Genomic DNA, 22,500 nt, shown 5'->3' with positions numbered 1-22,500 from the left:
GGTAAATTCCGGTCTGTTTTTCGATCACTGACAAAAGTTTTGACTTAGAAGTTAATTTTAGCATATTTTGAGTTTCAAATGTAAGAAAATAATTGCCCAACGATTATTAATGTGATTACAACCTTCAAATCGCACAAAGTCATCAGCGACCCAAAACCTGCTCTTTAAAGTTTCTTTGTGTCCAGGTGAATGTGAAGTAATACACGCTTACGTGCTTCCTTCATTGTAATCAAGGATGCTCATAAACTTTGTATGACTTCCAGTTCACATGGTTACACCAGTGGAGTTTGAGATTCTGCCAAAACTAGATTAAAAAAAATTGCAGATGACTTAAACAAGGGGAGAGGGTGACACATACAAACACATGCGTACGCTTACATATGTGATGCAGTTTCCTCTTTATTTCAAGTATGTCCCATGCATTCCCACTGCCTTCCTTTCCTCTCAACACTGGACTGTCCCACCAGAGTCTGTGGAATTGAATCTCACAGCATGTATCAAGCATTGGCTAAAATGATGATACTAATCTATATGTACCCTCCCCCTCCAACTCTTACCCTCATCCACCACCCAAGTGAAGAATGTTGCTAAGAAGATCCCTTGTAGCGATTTTATTTGATGTACCGTACTCTTTGCGGAGCATTGGTGCTGCCGAAGCATTTTGTTGGTAAAGGTTATACTGGGTAGTTTGCCATTGCCTCCCCAGCTTTGTTTGTCCATGCTCTATCCATTTAAATGCTGAGTGTCAAGTAAGGAAGCAGCACATACCATTTTTAAAGTCTTTGGTATGACTCGGACGGGGTTTGAACCAGCCACGTCCCAGACACCGAGCGGGCACTCCAATCATTACATCACCGAGTCTGGTCCCATAGCTATAGCTGTTTTAATGGAGTTATCCAACAAGACTGACCGAGCCGGCTGGGTGCTTGGCTCCACCGAGGACCAAGTTTCCACTTTACACTCCCATTTATTTAACCGTCCAATTCATCTGACCTCCTTGTGCGGTTGGCTGAGGGAAGGAGGTGGTCGGGGTCGAGGAAGTTTGTTCCAAGCCTTTCACGAACCGGCTGCACTTTAACCACTGGTTCCATTCGCTTGGATTCCAAATGTATGGACCCCCTGCTATTCTCATGCGAATTATTACGTTGCTGTCGGATTGCCTGTGGAATTCTCTGTCTGTCTCATACCTTTCCCTCCAGTCGTTCAAGTCTGCAGCCCATTGTCACCTCACATTGTGTCCTATTTCTACCTTTGAGGTTTTCTTCACCTGCTTATCTTCTTCCTCCTTTCTCTACCTTCCACTCCTCTCACGTGTTGTTCTGCCTATATGCCCTGTCCACCTGCTTCCCCTTCACCCTACGGTTTGGTACAACAACCCTTTATTTCCTCCATGAGCCTTGACAAGTCCTATCCTAAAAATAGGGATAGTTCAACATTTAATGTTTTAATGCCTCTGAAACACCAGGGAATCTTCTTTATTAATTGTTAATGTTTTAAACATTTTATTTTGCTCATTAAATATTACATGGCTTTTTTTCTGCTTTGCGTTTGTGTACTGTTGTTGTAAGTTTGTAATGAAATTTGGGAATCGCTCTGTTTATGTTATTCTTCCTGGTGTAAACACATCTGTTTTGCAATTGAAAGCCTTGGCCGCGTCTTGATGAGCCAGACAGTTTCACCTGTTTTTATACAGGCCAGAGAACAAGTTATGCCTTGAACATGTGCTGAGCTTGGGGACTGGAGGAAAGCAAGACATGTTTCGATGCAATTTTCTGCTTTTGCTCCAAAACCCTCCTTTGTGGTAAATCGGTTGTCCTGCTCAAAGCACGTGGCATAGGATTTGCCAGGGTGCAGCTCGTATCTACGCCCATGCGGCTGTCCACGTGCTATACTGACACGTCGTCGCCTGTAACACGATGTTTTCCCAATCGCTTTGTCGTCGTGAAACCCGGCTGTTGTTGCACAATTCTCAAAAAACAAGTTAAAAAAGAGAGGCTATTTTAACATGTGATGATGTTGTTTTGCTCCCTATCCCAGAGTGCTTGAGGTTTAAAAAAAAAAAAAAATCTGAATGAGTCAAATATTGTGAATCGTGATCAGATGTGCCGCAGACATCGACCATTTGGTGGGTTAAAAAAAATTTTGTCCCAGGAGTACCCGGCATTGCCCGGTGCTGTTCTAATCCTGTTGGCATTTTCAAGAAATTAAATTTTGGGGTTTTTTTGTGGGGGCCTAAAACACTTCCCCGCACCCACAAAGCAATAGGGTCAGGGATTATTTAATATTACCTTTCACATAGCTACAAATATTGCGCACTATCGAGCGATTTAACAAATTTTTAAAAATTTTTTGGCCGAAAACACTCCCCGGGACTCGTTAAAGAACCTCTGAAAGTTTGAAAAAAATCCGTTCAGCCATCTCTGAGAAATATGGCACACACACACACACACACACACACACACACACACACACACACACACACACACACACACACACACACACACACACACACACACACACACACACCCATCTTGTCGTATAAATTTTTTTAAAGAATGGATCAGGACGTAACAGAACAAAAGCAGCATTTGAAAGAGAGGTTGTGGGGGAAGGAGGGGTGGGCTCATCAACAGCAGGTTTGAGGGACAAAATAGAGGGAAACTTGGAGGAAAAGGGATGTGGGGGGCGGGGGGGGAGGGGGATGAAAGCTTTGGGTGGACACATGGAGTGGACAAGATGGATCCATCAACAAACTCAATCACAGAGGTGGAAGGAAAACATGGAAAATCAGAGAGTGGTGGGATTGATGAGGGTATAAAATATTATGGTCGTGTTTGGGGGACAACCTGAGATCGTGGTGAACAGTTGTGTTGAAGTCCAGGAGGGAAGAATGAGTTGAGTATAGATAAGATGAAAATATATTCCAGTGAAACCCAGGGATGGGGTGAGGGTACAGCGTTGTGTGCGCCAGGACTGATAATCCCACGTGTTATCTGCTTTGTGTTTGTATGGTGAAATCGTACTGTGCATTGCGTTGCATCACTTTTGCTAAGATCCTCGTAACATCGATATACGAACCATTCTAACATGGTGACACCGGCAGCATCGAAATGTGCAATGCATCTCGCAAATGGAAGGGTATGACGGACAATATAATCGCGTGCACATGAGCTGTTGGTTCCCAGGACTGTTTATCAATGGTTACCATGTTGTGGACAGTGAAGTCACAATTTCGATAATCTGCCATCTCGAACCCGATGTCTTTATCGAAACGTCATGGTTTTGTCGATCCATGTGACTTTGCTTATCTAATCTCCCTTGAGCAAAACACTGAGAGCAAGCTGTGCTGAGTGAGACACATTTTTGAAAGCGCATTTCTTTGGAGATTGAAGAATCCAGGAGAGTGGAATTACATCGGAATATCACATAAAAGTCATAAAAACAAAGTGAAAGGAAATACATGTAATGAAATGAGAATGTTTCGCATATGTAATATGTAGATGACCACTTTCTATGTATTTATTTATTTATTTCTACTTGCTTTACCCTCTGAACCCTGAGTTCCTCAGACTTTTGGCTTCCCCACCCTGGGCTCCCTGGAGAAAAATGCGGCCGCTTGGGTATATGGAGGTTTCAATCGTGGCCGGTAAACTCGTGGCTCAGGTACATGGAGGCTTGAATAGCAGCTGGTAAAACGGCCACTGGGGTTTAAAGGGTTAAATTCCAGCTCAAATACCCATAATATGGATCTTTAACAAATAAAATGGTAGATATTTGCATGTTATGTCAACTATTTGTTATTTTCTTTATTTTTCGTTCAGATTTGTACAACGAGAAGGTCCAACGCGGTGGTGCAGAGGTGGCACAACTTACCTCTGAGCTGTCTCATCTGGGTTCAATTCTCAATCTGACTATAACCCATCCATTTGCTGCTTAGCAGGCAGAATGAGTCATCATGAAGTGCACCATCCCTCGGACAGACGTTAAGCTGGGTGCCCTGTCTGCCGGCATTAGTCGGTGGACCATAAATATCCCTTGGTGTCCTTTGCTACAATTAGGAGAGGTATCATCGGCACCCTGAACAAATTTCAAATCCCCGCCAAACTTTGCTCCAATCGAACGTCTGGTCGGTCAAGCCGGTTCGTCAGACATGGGCTAAACTTCCCCCTTGGCCTACGTCACAAGAAGATGGGATTCATTGGGGCTGTTTTTGGAGGAAGAATTGTACTTGTCGTTGATTATCTGTACAGCTGAACATGGACACGATTGATTTTTAATGTGCCACCACAGAATACAAGTGCTCCTTGTCGTACTTCCTTGAGCTCCATATCTAAAGACGAGTGAAATTTCTGTCAAATGTTTTGATTTTGAGTCGTTTTACTCCTCCTTCCTCAACCCTGACTTTTTTTTTTGTCTCCTTCCTTGTCTGGTGGAATTGTTACCAGGTGTGCATAGAATACGACGGCTTGCCCTGGGAGCGTCGCGAGTGGCTTAAAGTCCACGATGAGGGCACTCCCGTGTTTGTGGTGGAACACTCCCTAGTGTGGGCGCCACGCACTGCCCCTCTATCGCCTCAAGGAGCTGTGCCCTTGAATTCTATCCCACAGGCAACACTGGACTGGCCTGCTCTGGTATGTCGCATGTGGCTCCATCAGATGTACTTTGAACATGGCTAATGTGCTGCCGCCTCGAGGGTCTCGTGGGGTATGGACGCACACGTTAAAAATGTTCAAAGCATCTGTCATTGATCTTTTAATACTGTAGACTGTCATTAAAATGAACAGCGTTTGAGATGAATTTTGATCAAATAGCAATGTCTTTTTGAGTAAAATAATATCTAAGAAGTTTGTGTGTTGTCATTAATATTGTTATACACATGAATAGGAGGTATCAGCCCCTCTTTGTGGTGGTGATGGAGGGGGTAGAGGAATCCAAGTGCTGAATTCACTCCTGGTACCTTGGATTTGGATGTTGTTAAGACCAACTTCCTACCCACCCTTCAGTTGGTTTCGTCTTCAGATGAGAGGGAGTGTTTCGTGGCTCGCATGTTTTTTGATGCAGAAGTCAGCTACATGGAGGAGATAAATGACAGAGAGCAACAGGTTTACTGATTGACAGAAGGTTAAATGGGAAGAGGCACACAAAAAGGACATGTCACAAATATGTTATTGAATGGCTCGAGTGTAAGGGCGAGAGGAGGAAGAGGAATGTTGTTGGGGGTTGGGGGGGGGGTGGTTGGGGTGGGTTCATATCGGTGAGACTGTATAAGAGATTGGGGCAGGTGGAAGTGTGTTTTTGAGGAAGCATTAAATGATGATGGAAAGTTCTTGTTTTAATATCTAAGGTTGAGGCTCATGGGAGGGTGAGGTGACGAGGTGGGGAAAGAGCTTAAAAAGCCAATGTTCTGACAGTATGACATTGGGACAACAATTAGGACACAGGCAAGGGAATGAACGAACAGGAGAAGACAAGATTGAAAGGAGGGAAGGCTGATTGATTGGCCTCTGCAAGGCAGCTCCACAAATGGGGGAAATAGAGGAACAAAAGAATAGAGGTGTGCGGTAAGCCTGAATTTAGGGAGATTAACCAGGAGGTACATTGGAAGAACGTGTGCATCCTGGAATAGCTGGGGAGGGTAGGCCTGAGTGAGCATCGTAAACTAGAATGAAGCAGATCTTGTAAAAAAAAAAAGAAAAAAAAAAGAGAGGCTACCGACCTTTATTCGATATGAGAGCAACAGGTCTTGTGTTTGATCTCATTACAGATGCCAATAATGTCGAGAGCTTTATTTTCTACAGATTCCCCCAGAGCAACAGCTGTGATGATTGGGTACCAGCCTCAGTGGCGTACCGAGGGTGTCTGCTGCCCGGGGGCAAAACATGATTTTGGGGCCCCCCCCTTCCCCACTGACTTCCACTTCCTCCACCCAAATCCCCAACCCCACTCACCATAGATATACGGAAACTTGGATCCTGATATTAAAATTTCAATTAAGTGAACATTGACCGCTCCACTCGATGTAGTATGCATAAACAAAGACGAAAAGAACACATAATGTCAGTCCAAATATTTATTCAATTTAGAGTTAAGCGCGCATAATCTCCTGTGGGGTATGATGCCAGATGCCCACGTAATGTGCCAACATAGCGAATCTGCCACCGAGAAACAGTGGCTCGAGGAGGTTTGTGATCACGTGCTTTGCTTTTTACCGTGACATCGTCACCGGATAGGGTTCTTGATCATGTGCACCCCGTGCGTAGTACTGGTACCTCGACATTATTTTATTTTAATAAATCTAACATTGAAAAACAAGGGATTGCCCGAGGCATGATATTTCCGCTGATACTGCGTACTAATACCATTTGATGTCACATCATCGCACATAACACTAACATCTCAATGATCCGTAATTTGATGAGGATATCTAAATTATGGGTTAACTTGTTGAACTGGTTGTGAATTTGGCATGACCCGGAACCCGGAACCCGGAACCCGGTGCCCGGGGGCAAATTCCCTCCCAGCGCGCCTCCCTCAGTACGCCACTGATCAGCCCACTGACCCAGAGCAGTACTCCGTTGAGCTTTCGGCAAAGACCTTGTCGGCTGTGAGTAGTCTTGAATTGTGAAGAATTTCTTGCAATGACGAGAGGATACCCAGTCTGCAGATGGCTTTTGTGGCGAGCTTTGTTAAATTGTCAGCTCAGTTCGAGGCTGTGACGATGAGGCCTGTAAGTTCACGTGATTGAACCTCTCCCTGTGTGGTGGCTGGTTATGGAAATATATAGGTATGTTAGTTTGACCAGCCTTCTGGAACAACTGGGTAACGCTGAGATTTGCTCGGATTGAAAGGCTGGTTTTATTTGTTCACCCAGCATCTAATCAATTCCAGATCAGCAGACAGAGAGACGCATCTGCAGTGGGATTTGCTCGTGCACAATGGTGACGTAATGGTGAGGCCCGGTGGCTTGATAGTTAGAGCATCTACTCTTATTCTGAGGACATCGGTTCGAACCCATCTTCAGCCGAGTCATACGAAAGACTTTAAAAATGGTACATGCTGCTTCCTTGCTTGATGTGTAGCATTTGAAAAGGATACAGCATGGACAAGCTACCATTGAGCAGGCTTGATGGGCCAATTGGCCTCCTGCATTGAAGTTCCTGATACAGTAACTCGTATCAATATTATAATGCAATGTGGAGTCATCTGAAAAAGGAAGAGAAGGTTTTCTGCACCACTGGAGAGCTCATTTTTGTACATCACAAACAAAACCGGATCCAAGACAATATATTAGTGCAATGCAGCATCCGATGGGAGAGGAAAGAAGATGATTGGAGAGAACGAAGATTGGAATTCGGAGACTTTATGATGATGATGGTATGCTGTGTTCTGTGGCTGTTGTAGTAGAAACATCCTACAGTTGCAATCAGTCCTCCACCGTGAGCTTCTGTGTCTTGTCCTCGGCCAGCATCCTGAGCTCCCTCAGGTCCTTATTCGATTCCATTGTTCCAATTTTTGCTTCTTTTAGGTCAGTCCACAGCACACTGATGGGGTTTGTGCAGTGACATCCTCTGTGGGCTCGATATTTGTTCGCACCCGGTACAGTGAATTGCAGGGCTGCTTGTGCAGGTGTGTCTCTTGTCATTCGGAGCACATGACCAAACATGGACCGTCTTTGTTTGGCCACTTTCACAGACAGTGGGACTGTATTGCACAGGTTGTACAATGCGTCGTTGGTGATCAAGTTCTCCGGCCAGCGATGTCGTGTGATGGCTCGCGGGGGCTTGCGGTGGCAGGCATCAACCTTGTTCAGAACCATCTTTGGAGCTGCCAGCTGTTGCAGTTGTACAGCATCCGTGACACACAGGTTGCATTGTACAAGTGTAGTTTAGTTGTCAAGGGGATCCTCGATCCATGGATCCACAGCTTCCTGGAAGATTGGAAGGCAATGTTTCCCATGACACAATATGCTGCAACATCAGAAGAGCTGCAGAACTAAGAGCCCAGAATTGTGCTCTTCCTCCATTTCTCTTGTATACCCCAGAGAGGAACGCCGTTCTCACAAACTCCGTGTGTCTGACAGCTGCACATGGGTGAACTCTGTCTTGGCTTTGTTCTTTAAGAGGTTTGTGGCCTGAGTTGATCTGGGGTTGTTGGCAGTAGTCCATTGAGAGGTTCCTTTTCCTCATTTATGAATTCCACATTGTCTGCCTATTCAATCTCCAACGGCATGCGCACTCTTGATATTGGGAGGTGGAGGGTGGAGGGGTTGGTCTTTTGGAGTGTCCTCGCTCAGATAACAGGGCTGCAGCGAGGTAGCAGGTGAAGAGTACAGATGAGAGACAATCTCCCTGTAGGAAACCAATGGAGGTTTCAAATTAGGCAGAGCACACTGTCTTGAGGTGCACCCTCAGTTTGATGGCTGCCAGTAGCAGTCTCACTGGGTGATGGGGGTGGTGTCTGCCATGAGCAATCTCAATGGGTGGTTGGGGTGGTGTCTGCCAGTAGCAGTCTCACTGGGTGATGGGGGTGGTGTCTGCCATGAGCAGTCTCACTGGGTGGTGGGGGTGGTGTCTGCCATGAGCAGTCTCACTGGGTGGTGGGGGTGGTGTCTGCCATAAGCAGTCTCACTGGGTGGTGGGGGTGGTGTCTGCCAGTAGCCGTCTCACTAGATGGTGAGTCAACTCAGAGCTTCCAATCCATGAAGACCTGCAGAATCTACCAAATATGCAACTGAAGTCATGCAAACCTTTCTGGGCTCTGGAAATGTTTTGAGTGATGCGGGAAAAGTTTGACACATCGGACATTGCATCGGACAAGTAGCGCAATCTCTGGACAGACAACAACATTGCAAACAAATAACTGGGGAGCTTTATTTATTGATTCATATGCAGCCTGTGGCTGCTTGGCTGCATCATTTTCTGGGGGTGTGGCTGTGCTGCTGACGCAGTGCCCCCTGTTACCAGTACACTGGTACTCATTTCCCTGACCTCAGAAGGATGACAGGCTGAGTCAACCTATCTGGTGTTAATTCAATGAAATGACAGAGGCTTCAACTCGAGACCCTAGGATCTTAAGCCAGCCACCTTAATCATTAAGCCAACACCAGGCTTACATGGTGAGTGATCCAACAGAAGAGCCTCCAGATTTCGACCTCCTCTAGAAACATTGGTCTTCGCTTAACAGGATCCATACTCTCCATGCAAGGACATCACACCACCTCCACAAATGGAATTTCAAAGACAGTCCAGAATGTAACTGGTCACCGAGAGCAGACTAGTCATCACACCAGCATGTGTTGAACCCAAACAATGTCAGCGCAGCTGCACCCAAGTTTGAAGCCACTCTGGCAGGCTCTGGTGAAATGGTCAATCTTGTCTTGGATGTGGCACAAGGTTGCATTAGAGAGGATCTTTTGTATGCTGTTCCAGAGCACTGAGGACTGCAGATTTTCTGGCTCACCAGGTGGCTTCTTTGGTTTAGGCAGTATGGTGAGGGTACCTTGGTGCACAGTGTCAATTGGAAGATGTTGTTAAAAGACCGAGTTGATTATGTGCTGTTATTGTTTGGAAATTGTGTCACCTTCATTCTTCAAGAGTTCTTTGCTGATGCCATCAGGTCCACCCGTTCTTTAGGGTTGTCAGCTTCTGCTGCTTCGACAAGTGTGCGTTGTGCCCTTGGATTGCCTGCAAACTGGTGTAAAGGCTCATCTTCAGGGTCTGTGCATAATTTATTGAACCATTCTCTGATCATATCAGCTGTTCCCTTGTCAGTCCCAATGAAATATCCTTCACTGTTGTGCACAGCGAGCAATGGTGGGGGACGGGCAATTCTCTGTGATCCGACTGCTCGAAGCATCTTTCGACAGTCACCTGTGGCAGTCATCTCATCTACCAGAGTCTGCTCATCGCATGCCGAGTTATATTAAGCGTTCACCTATGCGACGCAGGATGTTGTTGCATTCCTTTCATAGTTCAGTGCAATGATGCTGATGATGATGATGATGATGATGATGATTATTATTATTATTTTTGTTTTGTTTTGTGTTTTTTACTCTGGCCACTTTGGTAGATACATAGCCATAGTGATTTCTGCTGTTCAGACATTTTCACGACGAGAAGGTCATTAGTCTGATGTCCAGCTCTGTTATTATTCTTTTCTCCTCCTATACCACCGGCAGCTGATGTTTCCACACATTTGAGTACCTTGGAGAGAGTCTCATTTGGATCATAGTTGACGTCGATATCAGCCATCTCCTCCGAGGGTCTTCTTATATGACGCTTGGGTTACAGTATCACTAGCTCGTCTTCAAAGGTCATACATTACTCTACCCCCCTTGCTTGGGATGGTGCTTGTGCAGCAGACACATCCAGTTCATCTGAAGGCGAGTGACTACTGGCTTATGGTCAGAGTTGAGATCTGCTGCACCATAGGAGAGTGAATCCTGAAGCAATGGCTTTGCTCCCACTTTACACATCACAAAGTTGATCTGATTGAAGACTGCTGTTAGAGCCTTGGAACCTGCTGGAGCCTTGTGATCAGCGATGTCCTGTCCTTGTTGCTCAGTGACGTCACAAATGTTTAAAGGTCGTGTTGGTGACAAATAATAGCACATGGGCTCAGGCACAAATGAACGCTGCCAGTGTGTCTCCATTGCTGTTATGTTCACCCACTCCATAAGAGCCCATGCATTTGCCAAATATTGCATCCTCATCTGCTTTGCAGAGCTTCCCCAGCTTTCCCAATCTCCACACACACATTTGCCATCTAGTTGAAAAAGTGATTGCGAAGCTCAGTTCAGCATCGAGGGAATCGACTCAAGAGGGATCCTCCCCCACTCTCTCAGCCGTTGGGCTATAAATGTTATCAATGCAGGACTTCGTGATAGTACCATTTCACATCAGCATAGTCAGATCCATGATTGCAACATGATCACTGACATACCCAAAACTCAGCACATCGTCTAAAAGTCTTGGTCATATTACAAAGCCCAGGCCTTGGTTCGTGGCATGTTTCTGCTGCATGAACACTCACTTGTGGCTGGTCTGAAGGTGCTGCTCTGAGTTGGTCGCAACCTTTGTCTCTTGAATATGCACAATGTCGATGTCATAGTGCTCCCAGTCAGCTCCGAGTGTCTCCCTCTTTGATGCTGTGGTCAGACCTTGCACATTGTAGTATTGCGATTGTGAACTCCTGTGGAGGTGGTGGTGCTTGAGGTGGTGAACACGGGTTTTTGGTTGAAGAAGGTTAGACATGGTCAGAGTTGCCTCTGAATGCGGTTGTCCCCTTCGCAATCCTTGATGACCTTGGCTTCCTCATGGTGTCGGCACTCACGGAGAAGATAACGTGAAGGTGTCATCTTTCTTCCCCAAGCACTTTACGGATTGGAGGAAAGAATGCAAGGCAAAGGAAATCGGGAGTCCGCTCGATAGATGAGAAGATCAAGGTTAGAAGGAATTAAGAGCCGGAGGAATGGAGAGTGAGCACGCAGCTTAGATTTAGTGGTGGAAACCATGTGTGGGTTTTACTTGCAACCATGCTTCGATCAAACAAGCAAAAAACAACAGAGAATAAGAATATTTACTTGGCATGGAACCTGACACAAACATACATGGCGTGTTTTGGGGATAATAGCTGACTTAATGGAACCCCTCTGACACTGGACACGCAAAAGGAAGGCCCGGCCATAAGTGTTGACTGGGCTCAGATAGATAACATGGGCAATCAAGAAGGATAACTCGACCCCAATAACTCAGATAAGCCTAATGGAGCATATGCATACCGAGGGAGCCTGGAAACACAGAAAGAAGTTGGCTTTGCGAGGGTTGTTGGGAGGAAAAGATCATAGGTCTTTAAGGGGATTAACCCGAGACGGTGGTGAAAAGCTTTCTCGTAAGTCCCGGATGGAAGAATTAGATTTAACAGACTGATTAAGTTGGTTCCACAGGTGAGAGAAAAGAGATCAAATGAGTGGAGTTGAGCAGTGAGTCTGAATTTGGAAAGTTTCACCAGAAGTAGGTTACTGGCAGAATGCGTGTGCCCTGCAGAAACCTATGGGGCGGAGGGTGTTTTGGGGAGCACATGGAAAAGGTAGAGTGTGGCACGACCTGAAAAGAAGCGGTAAAAGACAGAGGGATCACCAACCTGTCTGCAATGTGAAAGTATTAAGCCCATCCACTTAGCTTAATCAACGGAGATAGCAATGATTTTGAAGGCCTTGGATTGCTGGCATATTGTGCCTACTGTATATATTTACCAACTCTGACGAGTCTCGATGACATCAAGTGCACATTCTGAGCACCTGGAGCAGATGCCAGGAAGAGACTTTCTGTGAGATTTTAAGACGCGTCTCTAAAGGATATCTGCCCCCATACCATAGGAAACCATGGCGTTGGGAGAATGAATGAAATAAATAGAAGATATTTTGAAGCAATCTCAAAGAATTTGGAAGCAGTCCGTAAGACGCTCACCTGAGCTCCTCAGACAGGTTAACCGTTAAGCAAGACATCCCTATTCAGTAAACCACACAATCTTTTTACATTCTTGCTCACAGTGTGACCAAAACTTCCATTGCCGAAGAGGCCTGTCCCAGCATATGCATCAGACCCACAGGCATCCTGATCAACCACCATAACAACATTTGAACACATCCTTCGAACCACATTGCGGCATATTCTTTGTCTGTATCCGTGCTATACTGCAGTCATACAATATGGAAGACAGGCTCACAGCACTCGTTAACTTAACAGAGTGACATGCTCCTCAATATACGGCAGCCCCAGATGAGGTGTGTGTGTGTGTGTGTGTGTGTGTGTGTGTACACATGTGTGTGCGTATATATATATATATATATATATATATATATATATATATATATATATATATATATATATATATATATATATATATATATATATATATATATATATATATATATATATATAATTTTTTTTTCAAGGTTCTCTAAAAATCCTCTCTTGCTGGTGATAACTCACTTTCTCTGAGCAAACACACCCGCTGCATCTCTGTATGATTGAACTGCAGCCAATACCAGGAAGAGCATAATTAAATTCTCAATTTTACAGACCAGTCCACCCAGGCATTCCCTTTCCATGTTGGACTGGTCTATAAAATTGAGAATTATATTATCTTCCCCGTATTGGCTGCAGCACAATTCTGCAGAGATTTAGGGGGCTGTAGATCTACCCGGCTCGTGCCTCATAGGTGGAGTCTCGAGCAACTGTTTGGCCACCAGAACCTTTACTACACACACACACACACACACACACACACACACACACACACACACACACACACACACACACACACACACACACACACACACACACACACACACACACACGTGACCTTTACTTTAATTACACCAACCCAATTATTCTGACCAAGTCTTTCATGAAGTGGCTGGCCAGTCTTCATATTCGATTGGTTCGCTGCAATTTGGAATTTGTTCAGCGTGCTGGTGATAACTCACCTTCTCTGAGCAAAGACCCTGTGGAATCTTTAATGTCCCTCAAATAATGCCAGCAGCAGAACTTTCAGTTTAACAATCCACTTGTGGATGGATCAATTTGGCGAAGCAATGCCCTGCCTACGATACACCTATCCGACAGTGTATTTTCCGGTCTGTAATCGAACCCATATTAGGTTAGCTCGTAGATAAGTGCACGATATCTCTACACCAGCATGCCGGACTCTCACATACACATACGCTCACCTTTATGTCGATTTCATGTAAATTGCTCCCCTTTCCTTTTAGTTGTCTTGAAAGCACCGGGAATTTGTCCTTTGCAGATTTTTGGCAGAATGTTTTCTGTGGCCTTGACTGGCCAGATAAGCTTCCTTCTTTTGTGGGCTACATTCTCACAGAGAAATCCCAAGAACAACAAATGTCATTTTGACCCACTTTTAGCTACTGCCAGCGTTACTGTCGCCAAGTCCTGTTACTACCAAGAAGTGATTTTTGAGTTTCTCCAAAATGGCTTGATATATTGCGGAGCAGAGAGATACTTCCAATATATATATATATATATATATATATATATATATATATATATATATATATATATATATATATATATATATATATATATATATATATATATATATATATATTTATATGGCTGCTGTTTTACTGGTCTTGATTTGACCGTCAAAAGCTCTTCCTGAAAATATAATTGCTTCGCCTTTAGCATTCCCATCTGAACCCTTGGCCCATGGCGCAGGGAACTCAGTACATTAACGGACAAGCAAATATGGTGGATGGGATTTGAACCTATCTACGTCGGAGCGGCAGACCGTCCCAGGAATGTATACACGGCTCAGACCGCTTCCGCGGAACCAACACTGCATAGACATAGAGCATGTTGGCATTATAATAATTGTCTACTCATGTCTTTGTAATTCATGTAAAAGTACGCTGATGTCTGCTAATGCGTTTCTCCTTCGAGTCTTGGAGCACTCCCTAAAGGAATGCCTACCCTCCCCCAAAAGAAGAACGGAACGTCACAATTTAAAACAGTTGAGTTCAATAATGGATCAGAAAACCCAATAGACAAGCATTCCAGACTGCCGTCATTTGGGCAATTACCACACTTGATCGATATGAAGTTTATTATAAATTTTTATTTTTATTTTTCCTGCCGATTTCATGGCAATAGTAACCAGAAGTTTAATTATTATTATTATTATTATTATTATTATTATTACTACTATTATTTATTTATTTATTCGGTTGGTTGTGGTGGTCGTATGGCAGCTTAGCTGCCGGGTAGCTATCATTTCTTGAAGCGCGACTGTGTCACTGATGCAGTGCCCCTCTACCAGTACACACACTGGAACTGGTACTCATTTGGCCGACCTCGGAAGGATGACAGGCTGAGTCAACCCCCTGGTGTATTAATTCAGCGGCCAACAGGGCTTGAACTCAGGACCCTGGGATCCCAAGCCACCACCCTAACCACTGAGCCAACACCAGGCTTTTCGGTTTGTTGCTATCCCATAGGTAATTTTTTTTTTCACTCGTTTTCCGTTTGGGGAGGCGTGCGTGTATACGCTCAAGTTCGATCTTTGCTCGTCTCGCACACACTTGCGTGGATTTTGAAAGCAATGCCTTTCGATGAAGAATGTGCACAACAGTGGTGTTAAAGGGTCCAGAAACGGGAATTTTCAGTCACTTCTGGGAGTTCAAGGACTATTGGGTTTAAGCGTATCCATCAAGGATGAGAATACTTTGAGAAGGATATCTTCACCAGTCGGTAAGAAGTCACACTTGGAGTCAGTCCTGTAATGTTGCATTGTACAAGTTATTTATTTATTATTCATTCATACATTTATTCATCTTTTTTTTGTTTCTTTCCTTCCTTCATTCATATTGACAATACTGGCAAAGGAATATTGTATGGTTTCTTAATGAAAAGGATTAGCAAAACTTAAAATTGTGCTAGAAACGAATTTTTTTTTCCAGTTAAGTGCTCGTTAATTAAACGCCTTGACAGTTTTGAACAGCTATTTTTGAGCCCGACATGGGATGGGTAATTTTTAACTGCTATTTCAGGTTATTAATGAACAAGTGTTTGGAATGTAAATCGAGAATGATGGTCTTGATTCATGGATCAACATTTCTATTTGATTTATTTTGCCTCTTTGGGGACATTGTGGGTTGACTCGTCAAATGTGCACGTCAGACTTGGGTTATGGTGTTACTGTTTGAGCACGTGGCTCGTGTCGGTGGGATCCCAAGTTCTCAAGACCCATATACTGCGTCGATTTGTCCGTTTCCTGGTGTTATTTCTGGAGTATATTCCGTTGCGTGTAATAAGTGTTGATTGGGAACCTTTTGTGTAGTATTTTATAATAATTGGTCCATAACCGCTGAAGCAAAGTGCAGCCTTGCAAGACCAATGTGAAGTCTTGGAGCGAAGTGCAATGCTGGTGAAAGGGGGCCATTCAGTCATTGTATGACCGAACAGTTTGGCTGAAATTTTTGAAACATGATCATGGTATTTATTGTTTTGTTTAAAACTTATTCCGATTGGCTCATTTTAACTTTAACACTCACGATGTTGAATTGTGCTATTGCTTTAGCGTCAACAATATTTTCACGCAGGTCGAGAATCAAAATGAGAATCACTGCGCTTTGTTTGCCAATTTTCAAACCTGATTTGCAGTCACAGAGGTCAATTTTTTTTTTGCCTTCTTCTTCTTCCCCTTCTTCTTATTCTTATTCTTATTCTTATTCTTATTCTTATTCTTATTATTATACTTATTCTTCTTCTTCTTATTCTTCTTCTTCTTCCACAAAGCAATGTAATTCATTGTAACCGGCTCACTGTGGGGTCGTTTCAATAGAGCCACTTGCTGAAAGCATTCCAGTGACCCCTTCAGCAAGAAGAAGTGCTTCCATTTAACTTTAAAATACCTAATTACTACACTCCTGACAGAAGAAACCCACCCAACAAAGCCGCCTCTGTGCGTCCGATGCCATAAATAATGTCCAGCTGCCTGCTGTAAGGAAGAAAGAAACTGATAAAGGCATCGGAGGCCCATCCGACTGGCAAAGACGAGGTGGGGATTAAAAGATGAGAAGAAACTTTTGTGGCAAAAATTATCTACAAAGCCACAGATTTTGTAGACTTTGATATACAGATGTCAAGGCTTATGGAGGAGATAAACTGAACGATGGAGGAAGGAAGGTTCACACTGACAGGGGATGGGGGTGTGTGAGAGGGGAGGACAACTTGACAGATGAGCACAATCAGATTGGGTAGTATAGATCATAGGGGATGGTGTGAGATTGCTACGAGCTGCAATTTTTGGGCCTGGAGTCAACAGAATGAAGCAGAAACACTAGACATGCTTGGGGAGGTGGTTCCATAGATGGAGAAAGAGAGAGAGTGAAAGTAGAGGAACCTGAGCTCTGTTTATCAGTAGGTTAACAAGAAGGGAGTTCGTCAATAAATGTTGGGACTAGTCAATAAATGTTGGGACTAGTCAGGAGCTGTCCACATGCGGATGAGAGGGCAGTCGAAGCAATGCCAGAACTATCTTATGCTGGAAAGGAGCGGACGCTGTGCAGGATGGCGAGGATGATGTTCAGGGCTTTTGTTGACTTCACTGCAGCCAGCGACTCTCCCACCCTCTCCCTTAAGGCGTGCTAGAGAAACATTAAACGGTCCGTTATGAAACTGTTCGACGAAGGAAGTAGGAAGTTTGACAACATTTGTTGTACGTCTAATGGTAAGTTGTGGTTTCAGCTGGACCGGTCGAATGAAATATTCGGTGACATTTTACCTCTCCGACTTTAAGGCTGTATGTCGAATAAGGTAATGGCCTTTGAAGGAGAGTTTTCTTCTCTGTTTGGGTTGCCGGCTGTGTTCCAGACAGTGAGATTGGAGGAGGAAGAGTAGGATGGGGAAAGGGAAGAGTGGGAGGTTGCAGTGGTGGGAGTGTAAAGGTCCTGAGGGTTATCCTGGGGCTCACTTGCCACCTTTGGGCCTTCTACTTCACAGGAAACATCTGCTCAGGGTGTGCAAAGCCGCGACAAAACCCGAAGGGCTTGGATGCACAGCCTGGTAGTTTGTGGGGGAAGGGTTGTTAGACCGAGAGGAAGAGGGATAAAGAGGGTGCTTGGGGAGCGCTGTAGGGGAAATAGAGAGTGAAGGGGGAGGGGTGGGTGACAAAGCACGCAATCGACAGAATTGTTTCCTTAATCACCCGACCTTTTATTTCTTCCTCCTCTCAACCCTTATTCTTGTTAATTTTACGAAACCTTGAAATTAACTTCAACTTTCTTTCCCCCCCCCCCCCATCATGACCAATGATCTTCCATTCCATGCAGTTTGTACAAATCACAAGTAAATGATTATAATCAGCATTGATATCCGCTGCATTCCGAAAAAACAAATTTCTCTTTTTCGGTTTTGGCGTCGCTTTACAGACAACCCGATGACGTGCATCGTAGCGTGAGTCCTCTCTGTGGTACGGCGGTCGATTAAAGGGAAACGTCGTGGCCTCTAACCTTCTGGGGAGGCCGCTGACAGGCAGCTGGGTGGTACTTTGGTTAAACCTCCCGCTCAGCAACGAATGTTGGGGTAGATGTTGCCTCAGCTACTGCCGTCCCTATTTAGCAGGACAGCATTGTGACCACAGCTGGAGTTACTGTAAACACTGCTAAATCTTGTCCCACTTCTTGGGCCAAGTCGCATCGTCAGCGAAAACGTCCGACACCCAACTTTACGCCCGCGATTTCTTTTTTTCTCAGTAGTTTCTGCTGAGTGCTTGTTTTTTTCTTATTTTAGGGGCATTTTTGCTGCTCATGTACTCTGAATGGTGCTGAAGTTGTCGAGCTTTTAAAAGTGCCAGTCCAGCAGGAAAAGTTGGCGCCATGTGCTGCTTCGAGCCATAGGCCATGCATACAAGGAAAGGGGCGGCCTGTATACAAAACACCACAGTGGGTCTGGTGGACATGGGAGAAAAACAAGGGCTCAGGTGTGGTCTCCGTTATGTCATGTATTTGTTACTTGTTCATACGTGTATAAACCCATATACTATGGTTTGTGGGGGGGACGGCACTGAAAAGCTGTTTTGTTATGACGGTGGAGGCAAACGCAGGCTGTGAGTGTAGGTTCAGTGGAAAACCATCTGGCTTTGCGAGGAACTTGGGTTTTAGTGCAAGCCGTCATGGCTACAAGCAACTCCCATGACCTCTCGTGCACGTGACGGTTGCCAATGGGAAGGGGAGGGGAGGGCTGAGGGAAGTGGGTGACAGTGGCTCAGATGGCGTTTTTAGATTTGTGACGAGGGAATTGCGATGGCAGCTCGTGTCCAGTGCTGGTTAATTGCCCGGAAATGTTTGTTGACTGTCGGTGAGCTATGGTGGTAATTGCCGAAGGCACAGCGGTTTAACACACGTACAGTGGCTGGCATTTTGCTCGGTGGGTGCTGTGCTTCCTAAGCACACTGGAACTCGATTTGGCAAGCTTATTGGAGGAGGGGATGGGATGAAGGGCGGAGTGGGGGGGTAGGGTGTTGTCAAGATGCTGAATGCACACGAGCGAGCAGCTTCAACACCAACATTCTCAAAGACCTTCTCAATCATGATCATAATAATCAGGGCAACACGGATGTTTATTTTATGAATGCCACCTCGTACAATAACCACATTGCAACCCAAAACTGAAATAAACTAAAAGGAATCGATATTTTGGCTTTCTAATCTCAAAGGTACCTGTGAATGATCATTTCCTCCCCACTGGTGCAGCTCTATTATGATCCTTGGCTATTTTTTACCAGCTTTGGACTGCCACCGATGGTGGTTATAAATTGCCAGGTTGAACTTTGGAGTGAACGTGGCACACTGTAGAACAAAGACAGCAGTTTGTGACCCTCTTTGAATGGCAAACTTGCTTCTTGCATCCGGGCAAGCTTGTGGGTTAAGTGGTTATATTTGTTTTTTAATTTTTTTTATTTTCAGTTTGACTTGTGCATAACTTTTAAGGGTTAATGGGTTGGGGGGAGGGGGACATCTGCAATCGAAGTTTGAATAATTGGATGTTGTTTGGGTGCAAACTGTTCTGAAAACTGAACTTCCAAGCATTGGGATGCAATTAGACCTTGGCCTTCAATAAGGGAGGGTGGTTGCTTGGGAGGGGGTGGGGGGAGTTACTATCTTTGATCAAATGTGTATTTTTTGCCAAATTTTGGAATGACTGGTAAATTTTTTGTCACGTGATGATTTTCACAATAAATGTTGGTGCTGTCATGTTGTGGGATACCTGGAAATTAGGAAGGATATGGGTTTAGGCAGGCATGGGGAAGAAGAGGGTGGTGCTTCTCTTCTCTTTGATGTGGAAATGGTGGCATTTCTACCACACCTCCCACCAAACCACTTCATAGGGTACCACACATTCCTTTTCCTCCCTTATTGTCCTCTTGTCTAAAAGTTATCCACCCCACCGTTTTTTTTAAATTCTAATTTATCCTTTTTTTGCCTCCTACCCATTCCTTCATCATAACTAGTTAGCTGTCTTATGGCAGGTCCAAGTACTGCTCGAACTGCTTTCTGGCCAGTGAAATATACTGGGTGGTTTTTCCATTGCCTTCCCAGCAGGGTCAGGATTTGAACCTTTAATCGCCAGATTGCATTACAAAAGCTTGGCTAGTTGAACAAACACAGAACCCCTATAAATATGACTTTCCTTATGAGGAACTTAAACGCACGAGGCCATTTCCTGTGCAATGGTTGCCAACCGATGGTTGTTTGTCCGTACTCCATGCTTTTGAATGCTGAGTGTCAATCAAGGAAACGGCGTGTGCCATTTTTCAAGTGTTTGGTGTGATTTGACCGTGGTTCCAACGACCGACCTCCCAGACTCAGAGCAGACGCTCCAACCATGACGCCTTCTTCTGCCTTTGTCAGTTTTATTTCTTTATATTCATTCCGCCTCTCCCTCCTCAACCTGAACGCTGAAGCATTTTGATATTTAAATTGACAGTGATGAAAGTGTTGATTTTGCAACGGTGAAACCTCTTGGGCACATGGGAAATAGATTGGTATAAAAGACAATGTCTTGGCTCCCACCTCTCCCTGAGTATCAGATGAAAGAAGCCCTTTATTCTTTTGCACAGGGCTTTTTTTTTGTCTGCTTTTTCTTCTTCTTCAAACCGAGATTGTTTGTTTGAACAGTAAAACAAAATATTTGTAAATGAGTAGCAGAGCAAAGATTAAGATGAGATGCATATGCAGTACTCCCTGTAGATTTCCGTTTTGAATGCCACACAAGCACAGCACCAAGCAATGTCTGGGTCGACAGTGAGTTTTAGAAGAAATGACCTTTTTGGTAAAAGGACAGCGGACTGGCTTGTAAGTAGTTCTCATCGGGACGTTCACGACCGCTAGATATTAAAAACTGCATCACATTGCTTCGAGAATACGCTGTCAGATAGTGTTTTGAAGGAGAGTTTTTTTTTTTTACAAATGTATTGTTTGTTTTTTATCCCCCGCCGCGTGGCGGAAGGGAGATATTGTTGTCACCTGGGCCGTCCGTCCGTCGTCCGTCCGTCCGTCCGGGCGTCAACATTTATAGCTGTGAGTGCGATAACTCATAAACTGTTCGTCATATCGATTTGAAATTTCGGTCACACATGTACCACCTGAAAAGGAAGAACCCTATTGATTTTGGGCGTGGCCGGATCCAAGATGGCCGACTGGGGCGGCCATCTTGAAAAAAATGTTTTTTGTCAGAAATGGAAAAACGCTTATCTGATTTCAATTATTTTTCAATGGCGGGGGATTCCCCATCTCTGATGGGTATATTTTTACAATCTAATCATGTCCGATAATAGTCTTTTGAAAGCCATTGTTTATGCCCACACCCGACAGCTTCATCAACATCCACTACCGACACCCCAAAGCTGTCACTGTTTTCTGCACCAACTGAATACTTGTTTAATGTACTTCATGAGTCTCGATGTACTTTAACAACCAATGCACATTGCATGTACCTTAACACGAGGAACAATTTGATTACCTTATCAACAACAAATATATGTATGTATGTATATATGCCAGGCATCTGCCTGGGGGTTGGCCAGACGGAGGCCCATGGAGTACCGGTGGAAAGTGGACGCAGCGACTCGCTTCTCCGACACTGCGTCCATTCCACACTGCTCCCATACCCAACCTGACCTGACGTGACCTTTGCAAGCTGTATATGGCAAAGGTTGTATACAACTCCAAAAAACATGCTGTATTCTACTTGTTGTTTCATGTCTGGTCATGATGAGTACCATTGACCTCGAAGTAATGGTTCAACTGTCTTAAACATGTCATCCTTTGGTATATGTCTGGTGTTGGCTTAATGGTTCGGGTGGCAGGCTTGGGATCTGAGGATCCTGAGTTAAAATCCCGCTCGGCTGTTGAATTAATACCAGGTGGGGTTAACTCGGCCTGTCGTCCTTCCGAGGTCGGCAAAATGAGTGCCAGCATGCTGGTATCCTGTGTCGGAGTGGCGACCCATCCAGGATTGTGCCCAATAGCCAAGGAGACTGCTGAGGCAGCACCAACGCTCTGCACAGAGTATGGTCCCAATCTCCTCCTCCTCCTTTGGTATGCTCCATCCAGTTATCAATTGCATCATTACCACCAACAAGATATCAATTGAATGCATTTTGAAATCAAGAAATTGATTTGGGAATCAAATCAAAGAAATATATCATGAATCGGTATCCTTTTGATAATCACTAACTTTCCTGCGAGTTGCATGACCCTCCCCCTTTGCTCATTCCAGTGTCTCAGGGTGCGGAGATAGAAATGTGCTTCAAGCTAAATTTGCACACCCATGGCATTATTCCTTTTTGGAACTAAATATTTAATGCAATTTACATGTGACAAGACGAGCCCTCACGCGGATGTCCCTTTCATGCCGCACAAAACGATGCAACGCAATGATTCATGATGTAAATGCAATGGAATTCACATTCGCA

At 44.6% G+C, this 22,500-nt stretch overlaps 1 protein-coding gene across 3 annotated transcripts in view; it reads left to right on the top strand.

Moving 5' to 3' along the window:
* Positions 1-22,500, top strand: part of LOC147015888 (jumonji domain-containing protein 1C-like) — a 279,316-nt gene that overhangs the window by 137,298 nt on the left and 119,518 nt on the right. For all 3 annotated transcript variants that reach the window (XM_085848451.1, XM_085848452.1, XM_085848450.1), the window contains exon 2: positions 4,446-4,631. In XM_085848451.1, coding sequence (XP_085704577.1) covers positions 4,446-4,631 — 186 coding nt within the window. The remainder of the gene's footprint in view (positions 1-4,445; positions 4,632-22,500) is intronic.

The sequence above is a fragment of the Eptatretus burgeri genome, chromosome 12 (assembly GCF_056783735.1).
Source record: "Eptatretus burgeri isolate ZD-2024b chromosome 12, Ebu_testis_v1, whole genome shotgun sequence".
Taxonomy (NCBI): Eukaryota; Metazoa; Chordata; class Myxini; order Myxiniformes; family Myxinidae; genus Eptatretus; species Eptatretus burgeri.
This window is presented reverse-complemented; position numbering and strand designations above follow the sequence as displayed.